This window comes from Tursiops truncatus, chromosome 16 (assembly GCF_011762595.2).
Source record: "Tursiops truncatus isolate mTurTru1 chromosome 16, mTurTru1.mat.Y, whole genome shotgun sequence".
NCBI lineage: Eukaryota > Metazoa > Chordata > Mammalia > Artiodactyla > Delphinidae > Tursiops > Tursiops truncatus.
The window spans coordinates 63,413,201-63,429,654 of NC_047049.1; the positions used below are offsets into that span (position 1 = coordinate 63,413,201).

General features: G+C 36.9%; 1 protein-coding gene across 10 annotated transcripts in view; it reads left to right on the forward strand.

Moving 5' to 3' along the window:
- The window catches only part of HERC4 (HECT and RLD domain containing E3 ubiquitin protein ligase 4), a 234,185-nt gene that overhangs the window by 166,694 nt on the left and 51,037 nt on the right, over positions 1–16,454 (forward strand). For 5 of the 10 annotated variants that reach the window (XM_073793536.1, XM_073793537.1, XM_073793535.1 and 2 more), the window contains exons 9-14: positions 6,812–6,868; positions 12,524–12,600; positions 13,223–13,347; positions 14,858–14,917; positions 15,056–15,167; positions 15,701–15,890. In XM_073793536.1, coding sequence (XP_073649637.1) covers positions 6,812–6,868; positions 12,524–12,600; positions 13,223–13,347; positions 14,858–14,917; positions 15,056–15,167; positions 15,701–15,890 — 621 coding nt within the window. Of the gene's footprint in view, positions 1–6,811; positions 6,869–8,147; positions 11,791–12,523; positions 12,601–13,222; positions 13,348–14,857; positions 14,918–15,055; positions 15,168–15,700; positions 15,891–16,454 lie in introns of those variants that run through there. The other 5 variants (XM_073793540.1, XM_019936182.3, XM_019936185.3 and 2 more) reach the window with 3 other exon arrangements.

The window sequence follows — 16,454 nt, forward strand, 5'->3', positions numbered from 1 at the left end:
TACTAGGGATTAGGACTTCAACATATGAATTTTGGGGGAGCACAATTCATCACATGACGATGTCCCAGACCTGACAAGTTTTAATCTTCTACTGCGCCAGAGACATCATAAGCATTGGCTCCATAAGTACAACCAACTTTATTCTTTAAGATGACTTGTCATATCTAATTCAATAGCCATTGTTCTTAATATGACATTTCAGGTAACTTCTTTGTTACATAATTGATTTGCTCAATCAGTTATGAAAGAAGTACAAACTAGTGGGAAGGGGAACATATTACTGAACCCATGCAGATAGCAACATTACTGTTAAAAGAACAGAAACCTATTAAATTTGAATTATTATTGAATTCTGGGGATCAGCAAGAATCAGATAAAATGTTTTTAATTGACATAACATTATATTTGTTTCATGTATATAGCATAACAATTTGATATTTGTATATATTGCAAATGATCACCACAATAAGTCAAGTTAACATCTGTCACCATCGTTAAAAATTTTTTTTCTTGTTATGAAACTAAGATTTACTCTCAGCAACTTTCTAATTTGCAGTACAGTATTATTAACTGTAGTCACCATACTGAACATTTCAGTCCCATGATTTAGTTATTTTGTAACTGGAATTTTGTGCCTTTTGACCTCCTTTATCCATTTTGCCTGGCCCCCATCCCCAGGCACCTCTGGCAACCACTAATCTGTTCTCCGTATCTATGAGTTTGGTTTCAGTTTGTTGTTGTTGTTTGTTTTTTAGATTCCACGTGTAAGTGAGATCATACAGTATTTGTCTTTCTCTTTCTGACTTATTTCACTTAGCATAATGCCCTCTAGGAATCATGTGTGTTGTCACAAATGGCAAGATTTCCTTCTTTTTTATGGCTAAATAATATTCCATTGTATGTATATTTGTATGTATGTGTATATATGCATGTGTGTATGTATACACTTACACACACACACACACACACACACACACACACACACACACACTCACACACACACCATGTTTTCTTTATCCATTCATCCATCAGTGGAAACTTAGGTTGCTTCCATACCTTGGCTATTGTAAATAATGCTAAAATGAACATGGTGGTGCATACATCTTTTCAAATTAGTGTTTTTGTTTTACCCAGAAGTGGAATTGCTGGATCATATGGTAGTTCTGTTTCTAATTTTTTGAAGAACCCCCATACTGTTTCCATAGTGGCTGCACCAATTTATACTCCCACTAACAGTGCAAGAGGGTTCTCTTTTCTCCACATCTTCACCAACACTTGTTATTTCTTGTCTTTTTGTTAATAACCAGTCTAACAACTGTGAGTTGATATCTCATTGTGATTTGCATTTCCCTGATGATTAATGATGTTGAGCATCTTTTCATGTGCCTGTAGGCCATCTGTATGTCTTCTTTGGAAAAATGTCTATTCAGCTCTTCTGCCTATTTTTTTAAACCAGGCTGTTTGTTTTTTGATGTTGAGTTATATGAGCTGTTTATATATTTTGGATATTAACCCCTTATCAGTCATATCATTTGCAAATATTTTCTGCCAATCAGTAGGTTGTCTTTTTGTTTTGTCAGTGATCTCCTTTGCTGTGCAAAAGCTTTTAAGTCTAATTAGGTCCCATTTGTTTATTTTTGCTTTTGTTTCCTTTGCCTTAGGAGACAGATCCAAAAAACTATTGCTACGATTTATGTCAAAGAGTGATCTGCCTGTTTTCCTCTAGGAGTTTTATGGTTTCAGGTCTTACATTTTGGTCTTTAATCCATGTTGATGGTTTCCTTTGCTGTGCAGAAGCTTTTTAGTGTGATGTAGTCCTACTTGTTTATTTTTGCTTTTGATGCTTTTACTTTTGGTGCTAAATCCAAAAAATCATCCTCAAGACTGATGTCAGGGAGCTTACTGCCTATGTTTTCTTCTAGGAGTTTTATGATTTAGGTCATATATTCAAGTCTTTAGTCCATTTTGAGTTAGTTTTTTTTTAATAAATTTATTTATTTTTATTATCATTTTTGGCTGCATCAGGTCTTCGTTGCTGTGTGCGGGCTTTCTCTAGTTGTGGCAAGCGGGGCTACTCTTCGTTGTGGTGCGCGGGCTTCTCATTGCAGTGGCTTCTCTTGTTGCGGAGCACGGGCTCTAGGTGCACGGGCTTCAGTAGTTGTGGCTTGCAGGCTCTAGAGTGCAGGCTCAGTAGTTGTGGCACACGGGCTTAGTTGCTCCGCAGCATGTGGGATCTGCCTGGACCAGGGCTTGAACCCGTGTCCCCTGCATTGGCAGGCATATTCTTTACCACTGTACTACCAGGGAAGCTCTTGAGTTGGTTTTTGTGTATGGTGTAAGATAGTGGTCCAGTTTCATTCTTTTGCATGTGGCTGTCCAATTTTCTCAGCACTATTCATTGAAAAGACTGTCCTTTTCCCACTGTGTATTCTTAGCTTCTTTGTTTTAAATAAATTGATCATATATGCATTGGTTTATTTCTGGGCTCTGTATTCTATGTCTGTTTTTAATGCTGATACCATACTGTTTTGATTACTGTAGTGTTGTGATATAGTTCAACCCTGCCCTCACTCTTGATTGTCTCTCAAATCTTTGTTAATGTCCAAACAGTCTATATTATTTTAAGTGGCTCTCAGTTGAGAATGTGCCAAGACCTGTCAGTATCCCAAAGGGGAGAATTTCAGCAATACCTAAATTCAAGCTGATTGAGGCCAGACCCTCAGGCAGTAGCTTTTAAGTATGCAAATGTATATCTATCCTGTGGGACTGCAAGAGAAAGTCACACTGCTGCCAGAACTAGGCAACCTAGAGGTGTCCCTTGGGTGGCAGCTGTGAAAATCAGGGCACCAGCTAAGGGTACAAGCTCCTTTCCAGGAGATACTGGCAAGTTAACGCAAGGTAGAGGGAGAGCACAAAGATGGCATCCACCAGCTTTCGTCCCCAAAGATCACCTCAGTAGGTTGCTAGAGGTGTAGAAACCTTAGGCCAAAGCTCCAGGACAAGCAGATAGGTCTTTTTCGCAGAAAACTGGGGTATGTTTCTGTTTGTTGTTTGTGCTGTGCACTGGGGGTGGTAGCCAACCAAAAACTGTCTCTCCAGTTGTTACAGTCCCGTGGGACCCAGGATACAAGCCCAGCTGTCCACCAGAACCAGGCAATCAAGGGGCATCAGTTAGGTGGCAACCACAAAAATGGGGACACCAGATGGGAATACGAGGTCCCCTATGGAAGAAATGGATGTTCTGGAGTGCAGCAGAGGGATGTTGCAAAGATAAGCCCCTCCTTCTGAGATCTCTGAGAGGATTACAACAAGCCCTTTGATGTGGGTTTAATTAGAAGCCTGCCTCTTAGGCCAAAGCTGTATTAGGTAAACTAATAATCCTCTTCTACAGAAAGATTGGGCACCTCAGTCTGTTGCCTCTTGCTGTGCCCTGGGATGGTAGTCAGTTAAGAACTCTTTGTCCATTGGTTTTAGTCCTGTGGGACCCTTGAGCATAATCCCCCGCTGGCCCCCAGAGTCAGGTGATCTAGAGGTGTGCCCTGAATGGCAGCTGCAAAAATCAGGGCCTTAGAAGAGGATATAAGCTCCTTTCCCGGAGATACTGGCAAGCTGAAGGGAGAAGAGAAATGTTTTTTAACATTTCGTTTCAGCGTACCAAAGCAGAGTTTACAAAATTGATGTGAATTAGATTGCTTTAGAAGAAGGAGAAATGACTCCCTATAAGGGAGATCCAGAAAACAGAAAATTAAAGCAAAGTTAAACATTATGGATCTTGGATTGTCAGTTTCATAAAACTGCTTATCAGCTTAAAAAAATATATGAGAAATCCTAATGTAGTCCACTGGTGTCTTTTGAAAGTTCTCTAAGCCACGTCTCCTCAGAAGCCTGTACCCAAGTATCTATTCTTTGATGTATAAGTGGTTTCAAATAACAGGTACAGTCCTTTTCACAGGGCTCTGAGACTATCCTTCTTTGTTGAAAGTACAAACTCTGGCCTGTAGCTTATAGGAAGGCCTTCAGACAAGCATCAGAATAAAACAAAAACTAGTCAATAGATGAAAGAGGCTTAAAATGACTATGGCTTATTTATTATTGATAATTGTCAAGTGGAAAGATATGACGAGGGTTCATAATAAGAATAAATACAGTTGACAAGGAAATTTCGTTGTTTCTGTGACATGGAGAACACATTAGAGGCATGTTTTGGAGATACTGTGGTTTGGTTCCAGAATACCACAATAAAGTGAGTCAGATAAAATTTTTGGTTTCTTGGTGCATGTAAAAGTTATGTTTACACTATTCTGTAGCCTGTTAATTGTGCAGTAGCATTATTTCTTTAAAAAATGTACATATTATATCTTAATTAAAAATACTTTATTACTAAAAAATGCTAACAATCATCTGACAACACAAATCATCAATTACCACAAATCAGCAATTTGTAAAAACCACAATATCTGTGAAGCACAATAAAGCAAGTTATGCCTGTATTCCAAAAAGGTTTTTAAACAAGAATGTTTCTAAAGATGATGATTAAGCCTGTTCTCAAAGAAGTCAGTGATTCCTTACATCTGATTTATGAATATGAATGAGTATAACCTTTTACAGTTGAAAAAAATCTTGAGATATAATATGATAATCCTGAGACCTAATGTACCAGGAATAACACCAAGAATATCAAGTAAAGAGATTCAGTAAGTCAGGGATCAAGTTTAGACATCTATATTTTTATAAAACGCCATTTGAAAATCACTGGCCTAGAAGATGATAGATGTGAATAAAATAAAGATTCAATAATAACTGAAATTGGGGGAACGAAACCTGACATTAGAACAGACAGCACTGTACCGCCAGAACTCTTATAAATACAGGAAAACTTGACAGAACTATTTCATAAGAGTTTTGAATAATGTTTCCCTTCATATTTAAACATATGGTAAGCAAGGACATTGGTGAATCTCCATGGACTTCTCATAAAACACTTTTTGAAATATATTAATTTTTGAAATTTTTATATTACCATATAAATTAGAAATTTTTATAGTAATTACATTTTTGAAATATCTTTATTAATTTAGAGAGGTGAAATATTTATATTAATTTTACCATATAAATTTAACCTAGGGAAGGTTAAGTGTCTTCTGATTTGACAACTCTTCCCATGCAACCTTTAGAATAGTAACACATCAAATAAACTTAATTATTTCTAGCATCTCTACTTATATGTTGAAAGGACAAATCATTTTGATTCTCCATAGCCTCTCTCGGAAATCTCAAAGATATTTTCACTAACACATAGAAAGTATCTTGGAAGTTTTATTTTCCTAAGTTTAGGATCTGGTTCGGCGAAGTGTGTTAGTTTGCTAGGGCTGCCATAACAAAATACCACAGACTGGGTGGCTGAAACAGCAGAAATTTATTTTCTCACAGTTCCGGAAGCTAGAAGTCTAAGATCACTCTGTCAGCAGGTTTGGTTTCTTCTGAAGCCTTGGCTTGCAAATGGCTACCTTCTTGCTGTGTCCTCATGTGACCTTTTCTCTGTGTGTGTGCGTGTGTTGCTGGTGTCTCTTCCTGTTATTATAAGGACAGCAGGCATACTGGATTAGGGCCCCACCCTAACAGCCTCATTTTACCTTAATCACCTCTCTAAAGGTCCGATCTCCAAGTACAGACATATTCCGAGGTACTGAGGATTATAGCTTCAACATATGAATTTGGGGGCAGGGGTGGACACAATTCAGCCCATAACAGGAAGACAAAAATCAAAAAAGTTGTGAGGGGAGATTGGAACACTTTATTAAAAGATGTAACCTTTGATGCTTGAGAAATAATACTTGGTTACCTATTTTACTGAAGTGACAATAAAACATTTCAAAATAAATGTAAATGGTAATTGAAAAGAACTTTAGCTTATTCATAAGTGAGGAGTCTTTGTTCTTTTTTTTCCACTTAAATAATGAAAAACAAAATCAACATCAGGTATAGAAAATTATTCTAGTAAAACACAGAATTTTTGCTCTTTGGCAGATTACACAAAAGTAAAAAAATAACATAGGTGAAGGCATGGGAGCACACCCTTCAAAATTGAGTGAACTTTGCTAAGATTTTAACATATCGTATAACTTATTTCAGAATCAAGTATAAACCAAGGAAAATAAAAGTCACTTACCATGTTGTGTCTTCAGTTATGTTCTTCCATATTGTGGAACCAGCTGATAGTTGCTCAAGGACAGTGGTATTGTGTCATAGGGTTCATGAGGTTAGAATGACTTTCATGTTAGTACTGTTATCTGTGTTAACATGCAGTGCCTTTGTTCTTGTTCACTTTCAGATAAGTCTATGAGTATTTTTTAAATTTCTTAATTTTCAATTCTGATGTGTTATGTATTAGTGCTTTTAAGCCCTTTGGGGTCCTGAATAAGTCCTAAGAGTGTAAAGGGATTCAGGGATCATCAAAAAACTACTTCTTTTCCTTGTAAGTCAAAGGCACATACATAGTTGTATCTCTGTCAGTATTGCTCCTAAATAGAAGTACACTTTACAGAATTGTAAATAGCTCAAACACATCATTTAGGTAGATAAGTTTCTGAAGAGTGCCCTAATCAAGACTCAGTAAATGGCGGGGGTGTGGGGGGGGAGAGTGCATGGGCAGGGGAGCCTATTTCAAAATTTTCTGTTTTTCCTGACAGTGTATTTTGTAGAGAATAAGGAGGTGAACTAGCCCTCCTAGATATGACAACATATACTATAAAACTGTAACAGTTAAATCAGATTATTCGTATACATATAGACTTTTTTGTGTGTTTTTTAGTTTATTATTTGGCTACGCTGGGTCTTCATTACTGCCTGCGGGCTTTCTCTAGTTGCGGTGAGTGGGGGCTACTCTTTGTTGTGGTGCGCGGGCTTCTCGTTGCGGTGGCTTCTCCTGTTGCGGAGCATGGGCTTTAGGTGCGTGGGCTTCAGTAGTTGTGGCATGTGGGCTCAGTAGTTGTGGCTCACGGACTGTAGAGTGCAGGCTCAGTAGTTGTGGCGCACGGGCTTAGTTGCTCTGTGGCATGTGGGATCTTCCCAGACCAGGAGCCCGTGTCCCCTGCATTGGCAGGGGGATTCTTGACCACTGCACCACCAGGGAGGTCCCTAGACATTTAGATTATTATAGCTTAGTGGAAATCCGGGGGTGGGAGGGGAATCCATGTATTGCCATTATTGTTGGATTGGCCAAAAAGTTCGTTCGGTTTCCCGTAAGCTGGCTCTAGCAGCGCTTAGTTGTCTTTTACTTCATTTGAAACAATTTTGTTAGATTGTATTATGACAGCTATCATATCAGTGTGTGTTAAAAAAAGACATCAAAATTGGTGAATTTTTGTGTAGCCATTTTAATACGGAAGATGGAAGAAAAAAAGTAACTTTTTTGGCATATTATGCTTTATTATTTCAAGAAGGGTAAAAATGCAACTGAAATGCAAAGAAAAGATTTGTGCAGTATATGGAGAAGGTGCTGGGACTGATCGAACGTGTCAAAAGTGGTTTGTGAAGTTTTGTGCTGGAGATTTCTTGCTGGACGATGCTCCACGGTCCGGTAGACCAGTTGAAGTTGATAGCGGTAAAATTTAGACATTAATTGAGAACAGTCAATGTTATACCATGCAGGAGATAGCCAACATACTCAAAATATCCAAATCAAGCATCAAAAATCATTTGCACCAACTTGGTTATGTTAATTGCTTTGGTGTTTGGGTTCCACGTAAGTTAAGTGGAAAAAAACCTTCTTGACCGTATTTCTGCATGCAATTCTGTCCTTAAGCATGATGAAAACATTCCATTTTTAAAACAAATTGTGATGGGTGATGAAAAATGGACAGTGTACAATAATGTGGAACAGAAGAGATCGTGGGGCAAGCGAAATAAAACCACCACCAACCACACCAAAGGCCGGTCTTCAAAGAAGGAATGTTGTGTATATGGTGGGATTGGAAGGAAGTCCTCTATTATGAGCTCCTTCTGGAAAACCAAACGATTAATTCCAGCAAGTACTGCTCCCAGTTAGACCAACTGAAAGCAGCACTTGACGAAAAGTGTCCGGAATTAGTCAACAGAAAACGCATAATCTTCCTTCAGGATAATGCACATGTTTCTTTGATGACCAGGCAAAAACTGTTACAGCTTGGCTGGGAAGTTCTGATTCATCCGCCATATTCACCAGACATTGCCCCTTCGGATTTCCATTTATTTCGGTCTTTACAAAATTCTTTTAATGGAAAATATTTCAGTTCCCTGGAAGACTGTAAATGGCACCTGGAACAGTTCTTTGATCAAAAAGATAAAAGGTTTTGGGAAGATGGAATTACGAAGTTGCCTGAAAAATGGCAGAAGGTAGTGGAACAAAATGGTGAATATGTTGTTAAATAAAGTTCTTGGTGAAAATGAAAAATGTGTCTTTTATTTTTACTTAGAAACCGAAGGAACTTTTTGGCCAACCCAATATATAGGTTTCGTTCAAACTCCAGTTGATTGGCAGTGGCTCTTGGAGTTATAGGAAGGACTGTACGAAGTGGAAGTTATGAGAAGGACTTTGAGAACACTTTCGGGATGGAGGAGAGTGCCAAAGTTTTTTAGTGTAGCGTGTTATAGGTAGAAGAGGTGTAGTGTCTCTTCATAACTTTAAAATAGGGCATCACTAATATGTGGAGAAGGGGAAAGAATTATTCAACACATGAAAATTGGGAGGAAAATGTCAGTTTAGACCCTAACCTAACAGTATAAACTAAAATAAATTATAGATGGATTAAAGTTAAATGTAAAAGAGTTCTTAAGACAAGAAAATAATTCTATAATTTGAGGATGGGAAAAAGCTTTCTCACCATTATGGCAGTGAAAGTCACCATTAAGAAAGAGGGCCAACTTCCCTCGTGGTCCAGTGGCTAAGACTCCACGCTTCCAGCGCAGGGGGTCCGGGTTCAATCCCTGGTCAGGGAACTAGATCCCACACGCTGCAGCGAAGATCCTGTGTGCTGCAACTAAGACCCAATGCAGCCAAATAAATAAATATTTTTTATAAAGAAACCCACTTCCTCTTTAAAAAAAAAAAGAATGAGATAAATACATTTGATTTAATAGAAAAAGAAACTTGTGAGTCAAAATTAAATAATTATTTAGAAAAAATGTTTGTAACGAATATAACCTGAGGTTAGTAGCCTGAATATCCAAAGTGCTCATACATATTGGTGTGAAAAACAGTAAGACACCTAATAAATGAATAAGACAAACATTTAGACATGTAATAGATAAAGGAAGTTAACGGAAATTCCCATTGAGGAAATCCATGTTACTAAGAAACATGTAAATATTATAATCAAATAAATGCAGATTCAAAAAGCCAGATGATAGTAAATAAATGGAAAAGAACAGCATTAGTCTTTCCTATTACAGGTTAATGAACTATGTGGTAGATAGGGGGAAGCTAATGGTCCAACCACAAGATGAGGAAGTAATATTAGTGTATCATTTTTCAACCCACAATGAATTAATGGTCTAAGCATTGGAAATCAATGGTTACTAACGTCACAAAAAGGAACCCAGCTATACGTTATGTGCTTACTGATGGAAGAACAGCCCCTTCCACCACCATGTAATAGTTTTGTCAAAATAATTGACTGATTGGGGCTTCCCTGGTGGCGCAGTGGTTGAGAATCTGCCTGCTAATGCAGGGGACACAGGTTCGAGCCCTGGTCTGGGAGGATCCCACATGCCGCAGAGCAACTAGGCCCGTGAGCCACAACTACTGAGCCTGTGCGTCTGGAGCCTGTGCTCCTCAACAAGAGAGGCCGCGATAGTGAGAGGCCCGTGCACCCCGATGAAGAGTGGCCCCCGCTTGCCACAACTAGAGAAAAGCCCTCGCACAGAAATGAAGACCCAACACAGCAAAAATAAATTAATTAATAAACTCCTACCCCCAACATCTTCTTAAAAAAAAATTGACTAATCTAATTAACACCTCTCTAGATCCAACTACCAATTTACAGGAAATACAGAAGACTGAGAGAAGTGTTAGGAGAATCCTTGAGGATATAATCAGCAAAATCCAATCTGCAGGAAGCTGTGTAGGGCAAATGACTAGGTTTCACAGACTTCTTTACAGTAGTAATTAAAAGGAAATTAAGGAAAATAATTTTTGGTGCCCTACTCACAGCCCCCAGAAACCCATTCATGTACTATAGATTAGTCATCATTTACTTGATGATTATTTAAAGAAGGCAGAATCACCTTTTAGGAACAAACGAATAACATTCTGCTCAATCTTTTGAGGAAGTGCATGACTTCATGTAGACTTGTGAGGATGATGTAGAGAAAAGATTTTAAGTTGAATGATTGGTTTATTTAATATTTTAGATTTACCCTTTTAATCTGTTCTTAAAAATTTTTGGCCGTAGAGCAGTCCTGTTGTGGAAAATTTGGTCATATTAATGTTCTGATCTCTGAAGCTCTTATTATTATCTAAGCTAGATAATTTTTTATATTATATATTCATATTAAATATTTACTGAGTTCTTTTACAAATAAAACATTGTGCTTGGTAGTAGGGAATGATCAAGAAAATTAAGATGTGGTCCCTTCCTTAAGAATTTATAATTCTGTAGCAGTGGTGGTCACAAATAATACAAGGTGAAGAACTAGTCAACTAGGCTTCCCTAGTGGCACAGTGGTTAAGAATCCACCTGCCAATGCAGGGGACACGGGTTCAAGCCCTGGTCCAGGAAGATCCCACATGCTGCGGAGTATCTAAACCAGTGCGCCACAACTGCTGAGCCCACGCTCTGTAGAGTCCACAAGCCACAACTACTGAGCCTGTGTGCCACAACTACTGAAGCCCGTGCACCTAGAGCCTGTGTTCCACTGCAATGAGAAGCCTGCGCACCGCAATGAAGAGTAGCCCCTGCTCCCCGCAACTAGAGAAAGCCCACGCACAGCAACGAAGACCCAACGCAGCCAAAAATAAATAAATTTATATTAAAAAAAAGAATTAGTCAACTAAAGAGTGGGGGGTCAGCAGTAGGAACACAGAAATGGATTATATTTGGAAATAACTGGCCTTAAGTTACATTGTGTAGCTATGGTGTTTTGGTATGTGATACTTCTAAATACTAGGCTAGCGGTATTTTTGATAATAGATACTCTTTCCATTTTGAGGTACAGGAGAGGAGAAAAAGGAAGAGGCTTTGAATGTCTTTTTAAAAAGGCACTTTACTGAAACGAAATTGAGTTATTTGTAGTGAGGTGGATGGACCTAGAGTCTGTCATACAGAGTGAAGTAAGTCAGAAAGAGAAAAACAAATACCGTATGCTAACACATATATATGGAATCCAAAAAAAAAAAAGGTTCTGAAGAACCTAGGGGCAGGACAGGAATAAAGACACAGACGTAGAGAATGGACTTGAGGACACTGGGAGGGGGAAGGGTAAGCTGGGACGAAGTGAGAGAGTGGCATTGACATATATATACTACCAAATGTAAAATAGATACCTAGTGGGAAGCAGCTGCATCTCACAGGGCGATCAGCTCCATGCTTTGTGACCTCCTAGAGGGGTGGGATAGGGAAGGGTGGGAGGGAGATGCAAGTGGGAGAGGATATGGGGATATATGTATACATATAGCTGATTCACTTTGTTATACAGCAGAAACTAACACAACATTGTAAAGCAATTATACGGCAATAAAGATGTTAAAAAAAAAAGAAACAAACTTTTAAAGAAAAATAAACATCACAATAAAACACAAAACTTGAAAAAAAAGGCGCTTTATTGTTCCTTCTTTACTTCTACTAAATTTGCGTATTAACTTTTTTGTTTTTGGACCTGATTTGGGTGTTACTGATAAATAGTTGTTAACAAAGAGCTATGTGTGTCATCTTTCTTTTGTACAGCTATATTGAAAGAGAAAATAATTTTACATTATGAATTTTGCATTACTCAGGAAGATTTAACATATACTTGTTTGTTGTCATTCTTTTTAAAAGTAAATATTCCTTTTTTTTTGGCTGTACCCTGCGAGGCTTATGGGATCTTAGTTGCCCAACCAGGGATTGAACCCAGGCCACAAGCAGTGAAAACGCCAAGTCCTAACCACTGGACCACCAGGGAATTCCCCAAAATGAATATTCTTAATTTTTATTTTCTTCTGAGCTATCTTCTATACCTTTCATTCAAATTTCACACCATCTTAGTTTAAAATATATTGAGATAATAAAGATCTAGACTAGAAACTGCCATTTTTTGGTGAGCAGGTCAAAAGAAAGACTTGTAAAACTTATCAAATGCTTGTTGTGCTTGTGGGATCATTAACATTTGTCACTTGGTCAGTCTCATCTCCATAGCAGTCAGACCATTCCCAGTCATTTTGTATCATTGAGCCCATGATTGGGAGGTCTCATTAAGTTAGATGATTAAGAGAAAGTCCAGTAGCATATTTGATGCTCTGAAAAATGCATATAAATCTTGAATGTTTTATATTTTATTTTTATTACAGATTCTGAAGAATATTTCTGTGTAAAAAGAATTTTCTCAGGTGGAGATCAAAGCTTTTCACATTACTCTAATCCCCAGGTAATAGTAATCATATAAATAATTACTAAGCTCAGATAATTTAGAAGTTGTTTTTAAACCCATATTAATGTTCTTTATATGTTACAAAGTAATTGCCTTAATTTTTTTTCCTCAAGTCTACAAAACTTTTCAGATCCATTTGATAAATTGGTTTTTTTTGATAAGTTTTTTTTTAAATTTATTTCTTTATTTATTTTTGGCTGCTTTGGGGCTTTGTTGCTGCACATGGGCTTTCTCTAGTTGCAGCGAGTGGGGCTACTCTTCATTGTGGTGCACAGGCTTCTCATTGCGTTGGCTTCTCTTTGTTGCAGAGCATGGGCTCTAGGTGCGCGGGCTTCAATATTTGTGGCTTGTGGGCTCTAGAGCACAGTCTCAGTAGTTGTGGCACACGGACTTAGTTGCTCCGCAGCATGTGGGATCTTCCCGGACCAGGGCTCGAGACTGTGTGCCCTGCATTGGCAGGCGGATTCCTAACCACTGCGCCACCAGGGAAGTCCCCATTTGATAAGTTTTTGTTCCAGGTGTTTAGTAGAGATTAACTTCCAGATACATAGTGGAGGTGTGTCTTGGTTTATATATAATATCTCTTCCCTCTGACTCATCTGCTTATTTTAAAATTTAGAACTGTGGGCCACCAGATGACTTTAGATATCCTGATCCTTCGAAGCAGATATGGACTGTGAATGAAGCTCTAATTCAAAAATGGCTGAGCTACCCCTCTGGAAGATTTCCTGTAGAGATAGCCAAGTAAGAAAAATATTTTATCTACACAAAGTCTTAACTTCATGGTAGAGGAACCTGTACTTAGGGGTTTTTATTTAAATAAATATTTCATTAAATATCATTTACAGAATGGTTTATATACAAAAGTTTAATTGTCTAGAATTTCTGTAATAGTGGATATTTTAGGAGATCTCATGTAGATGTTTATAAGTTACAATTCTTTCATATACATAATGATATATTAAATGATAACTTAAAATATTAAATATAGCCACTTTAGGATTGGGTTTGCAAAAATGTTCCTTCTAGCTTCATAGTGGTCACTGTCTTTTAACTTCTTTATTCCATGGAAGAGTTGAGTATTTCTTCTTTCTTGAATATTTTTCTTGAAGATGGACTTGTTTAGTACTTAAAGTTTTTGTTGTTGTTGTTGAAGGTAGTGTAGGTATTTGGGATGAGGGGCTATAGCTGATCAGCTGTTTTTTTAATTCGAAATTATTTTCCCAAACTAAAATTTTTCTTAAAAGCCTGAAGTGTAGTCTTCAGAAAAATAACATTCCAGATTAGATTTACCATCATGTGGAATTAAGAAAGTTAAATGTGCATGTTTATATAAAAAAATTTTTTAGATAACAAAAAAAAAATTTTTAGGAACATCAGATTTATTTGATGAATCAGAGGACAGTAGTAATGTTTGAGAGAGTAATAAAGAGATAAACAGTAATACCTTTATCAAGATTTACTTAATCTTTAGTAATTTATAGAATTCTGATTTATTTTGAATGTTGGTTGGAGGAATGCTCTGTAGCATTAAATACTACATTTTATTTTTTATTAAATAATAAAGGTGATGTGGATTTTATCCACATAAAAAATAAATAAAAGGTGATTTTATTTTTTATTAAAAAATAAAGGGGATGAATGGATAAAGAAGATGTGGCACTATATACAATGGAATATTACTCAGCCATAAAAAGGAACAAAATTGAGTTATTTGTAGTGAGGTAGATGGACCTAGAGTCTGTCATACAGAGTGAAGTAAGTCAGAAAGAGAAAAACAAATACCGTATGCTAATGTATATACGCGGAATCTAAAAAATAAAATAAAATAAAGGGTACGGATGAACCTAGTTGCAGGGCAGGAATAAAGAGATAGACATACAGAATGGACTTGAGGACATGGGGTGGGAGGGGGAAGCTGGGGTGAAGTGAGAGTAGCATTGACATATATACGCTACCGAATGTAAAATAGTTGGCTGGTGGGAAGCAGCAGCAGCATAGCACAGGGAGATTGGCTTGGTGCTTTGCAATGACCTAGAGGGGTGGAATAGGGAGGATGGGAGGGAGGCTTAAGAGGGAGGGGTTATGGGGACATGTGTATGCATATGGCTAATTCGCTTTGTTGTGCAACAGAAACTAAGACAGTGTTGTGAAGCAATTATACTCCAATTAAGATCTAAAAAAAAAAAACCACCAAAGGTGAACAATTAGATTTCTCATTTTGTGATTTTGTGATTTTTAAATTTCTTTTTAGTGAAATAGATGGAACGTTTTCTTCGTCTGGTTGTCTAAATGGAAGTTTTTTAGCTGTTAGGTGAGTGACAATTCTTTGGTATACCAAATTTTTCAAATTTATTATATTAAATAATGTCATTAAAAAGAAGTGAAAAAATTTTAAAGTTGCATTTTATTATTTTCTCTCTCTCTCTCTCTCTCTCTCTTTTTTAAATAGCAATGATGATCACTATAGAACGGGCACCAGATTTTCAGGGGTTGATATGAATGCTGCTAGGCTTTTATTCCACAAACTTATACAATCTGATCATCCTCAGATATCTCAGCAGGTTTGTTTTTAAAGCATTTTATATTTGTATTATGTAGCCTGTTGAGTTTTTTATTCCATGTTTTTTTATGTTTGTGACCTAATTAACTTTACAGTTTCATACACTTTATTGAGATGTCTGTATAATTTTATTTAATATACTAATGTAAGAATTAAAATAGGGTATTATTTTAAACTGTTTGTAATTTAGCTGTCAAATATCTGTAAATCTTTCCAGATGTTCAGAGCAGACTCTTAATTACTTAATATTACCATGTTGGTTAAGTCTGTATAACTATAGATGTAGAGTTTAAATTGAGATATAAATAAAAATCTTGTATGCAAGATTTTTAAAATTCTCTTAGCACTGCTTAGGCATTAATTTTCATTGTGCTCCAAAGTGCATTCATTAATTCATTGTAAGATGGTTTCTTTTTTTTTTTTTTCCCTTCACCGTTTCACGTTTGCTGTAGTATAAGGTTTTCTTTTTCTTTCTTTTTTTGGAATATGCATTCATTTTAAATGAAGTAGGTTTTACTTTTTGTCAAAATATAGGTGGCAGCTAGCTTGGAAAAGAATCTTATTCCTAAACTGACTAGCTCCTTACCTGATGTTGAAGCATTGAGATTTTATCTTACTCTACCAGAATGTCCCCTGATGAGTGATTCCAACAATTTCACCACAATAGCAATTCCCTTTGGTACAGCTCTTGTGAACCTAGAAAAGGCACCACTGAAAGTACTTGGTAAGAATTTTAATACTCTTTTTTTTTTTACAACCTTTTCTCTTTAAATGAAAATGCTCATAACTTCTTTGCTGTTTGAAATTTTGCTACCGTGCTTATTTTGACATTGTCTTAAGGTGAGATAAACCTGTTTTTCAGTTTGTTGCTTTTTGCTAGTCATCTGATGCTAGTTGTTAGAGTTGGAGGCAAAGCATGTTAAATATTAAAATTTTAATCAAGCACAACAGCAGAGACAGTATCGGGAAAGATAAAAACTGTTTTTGGTATTCGCCTTCCTCATCCCCTCCAGAGTCATCTTACTGTTAAAGAAGTAAAGGAGGAGGAGCAATTAAAACTGAACAAACATGGGTATTAAATCCTCCTTGAACTTTATTAACCCTTTGCCTTGTATTTCCCTCACTTGCTAATTTTCTGATGTCTGTGCATGTAGGTGAGATTCCACTGTTTATTTGATCTTATTCCTCTGGGTTTTTGGCCTAAACTTTCCTCACTTTAATTTTTCTAATTGTATAATTTCATCTCTATCTGCTGACCATTATAGTTTGCCTGCTACATTTAGTAGCA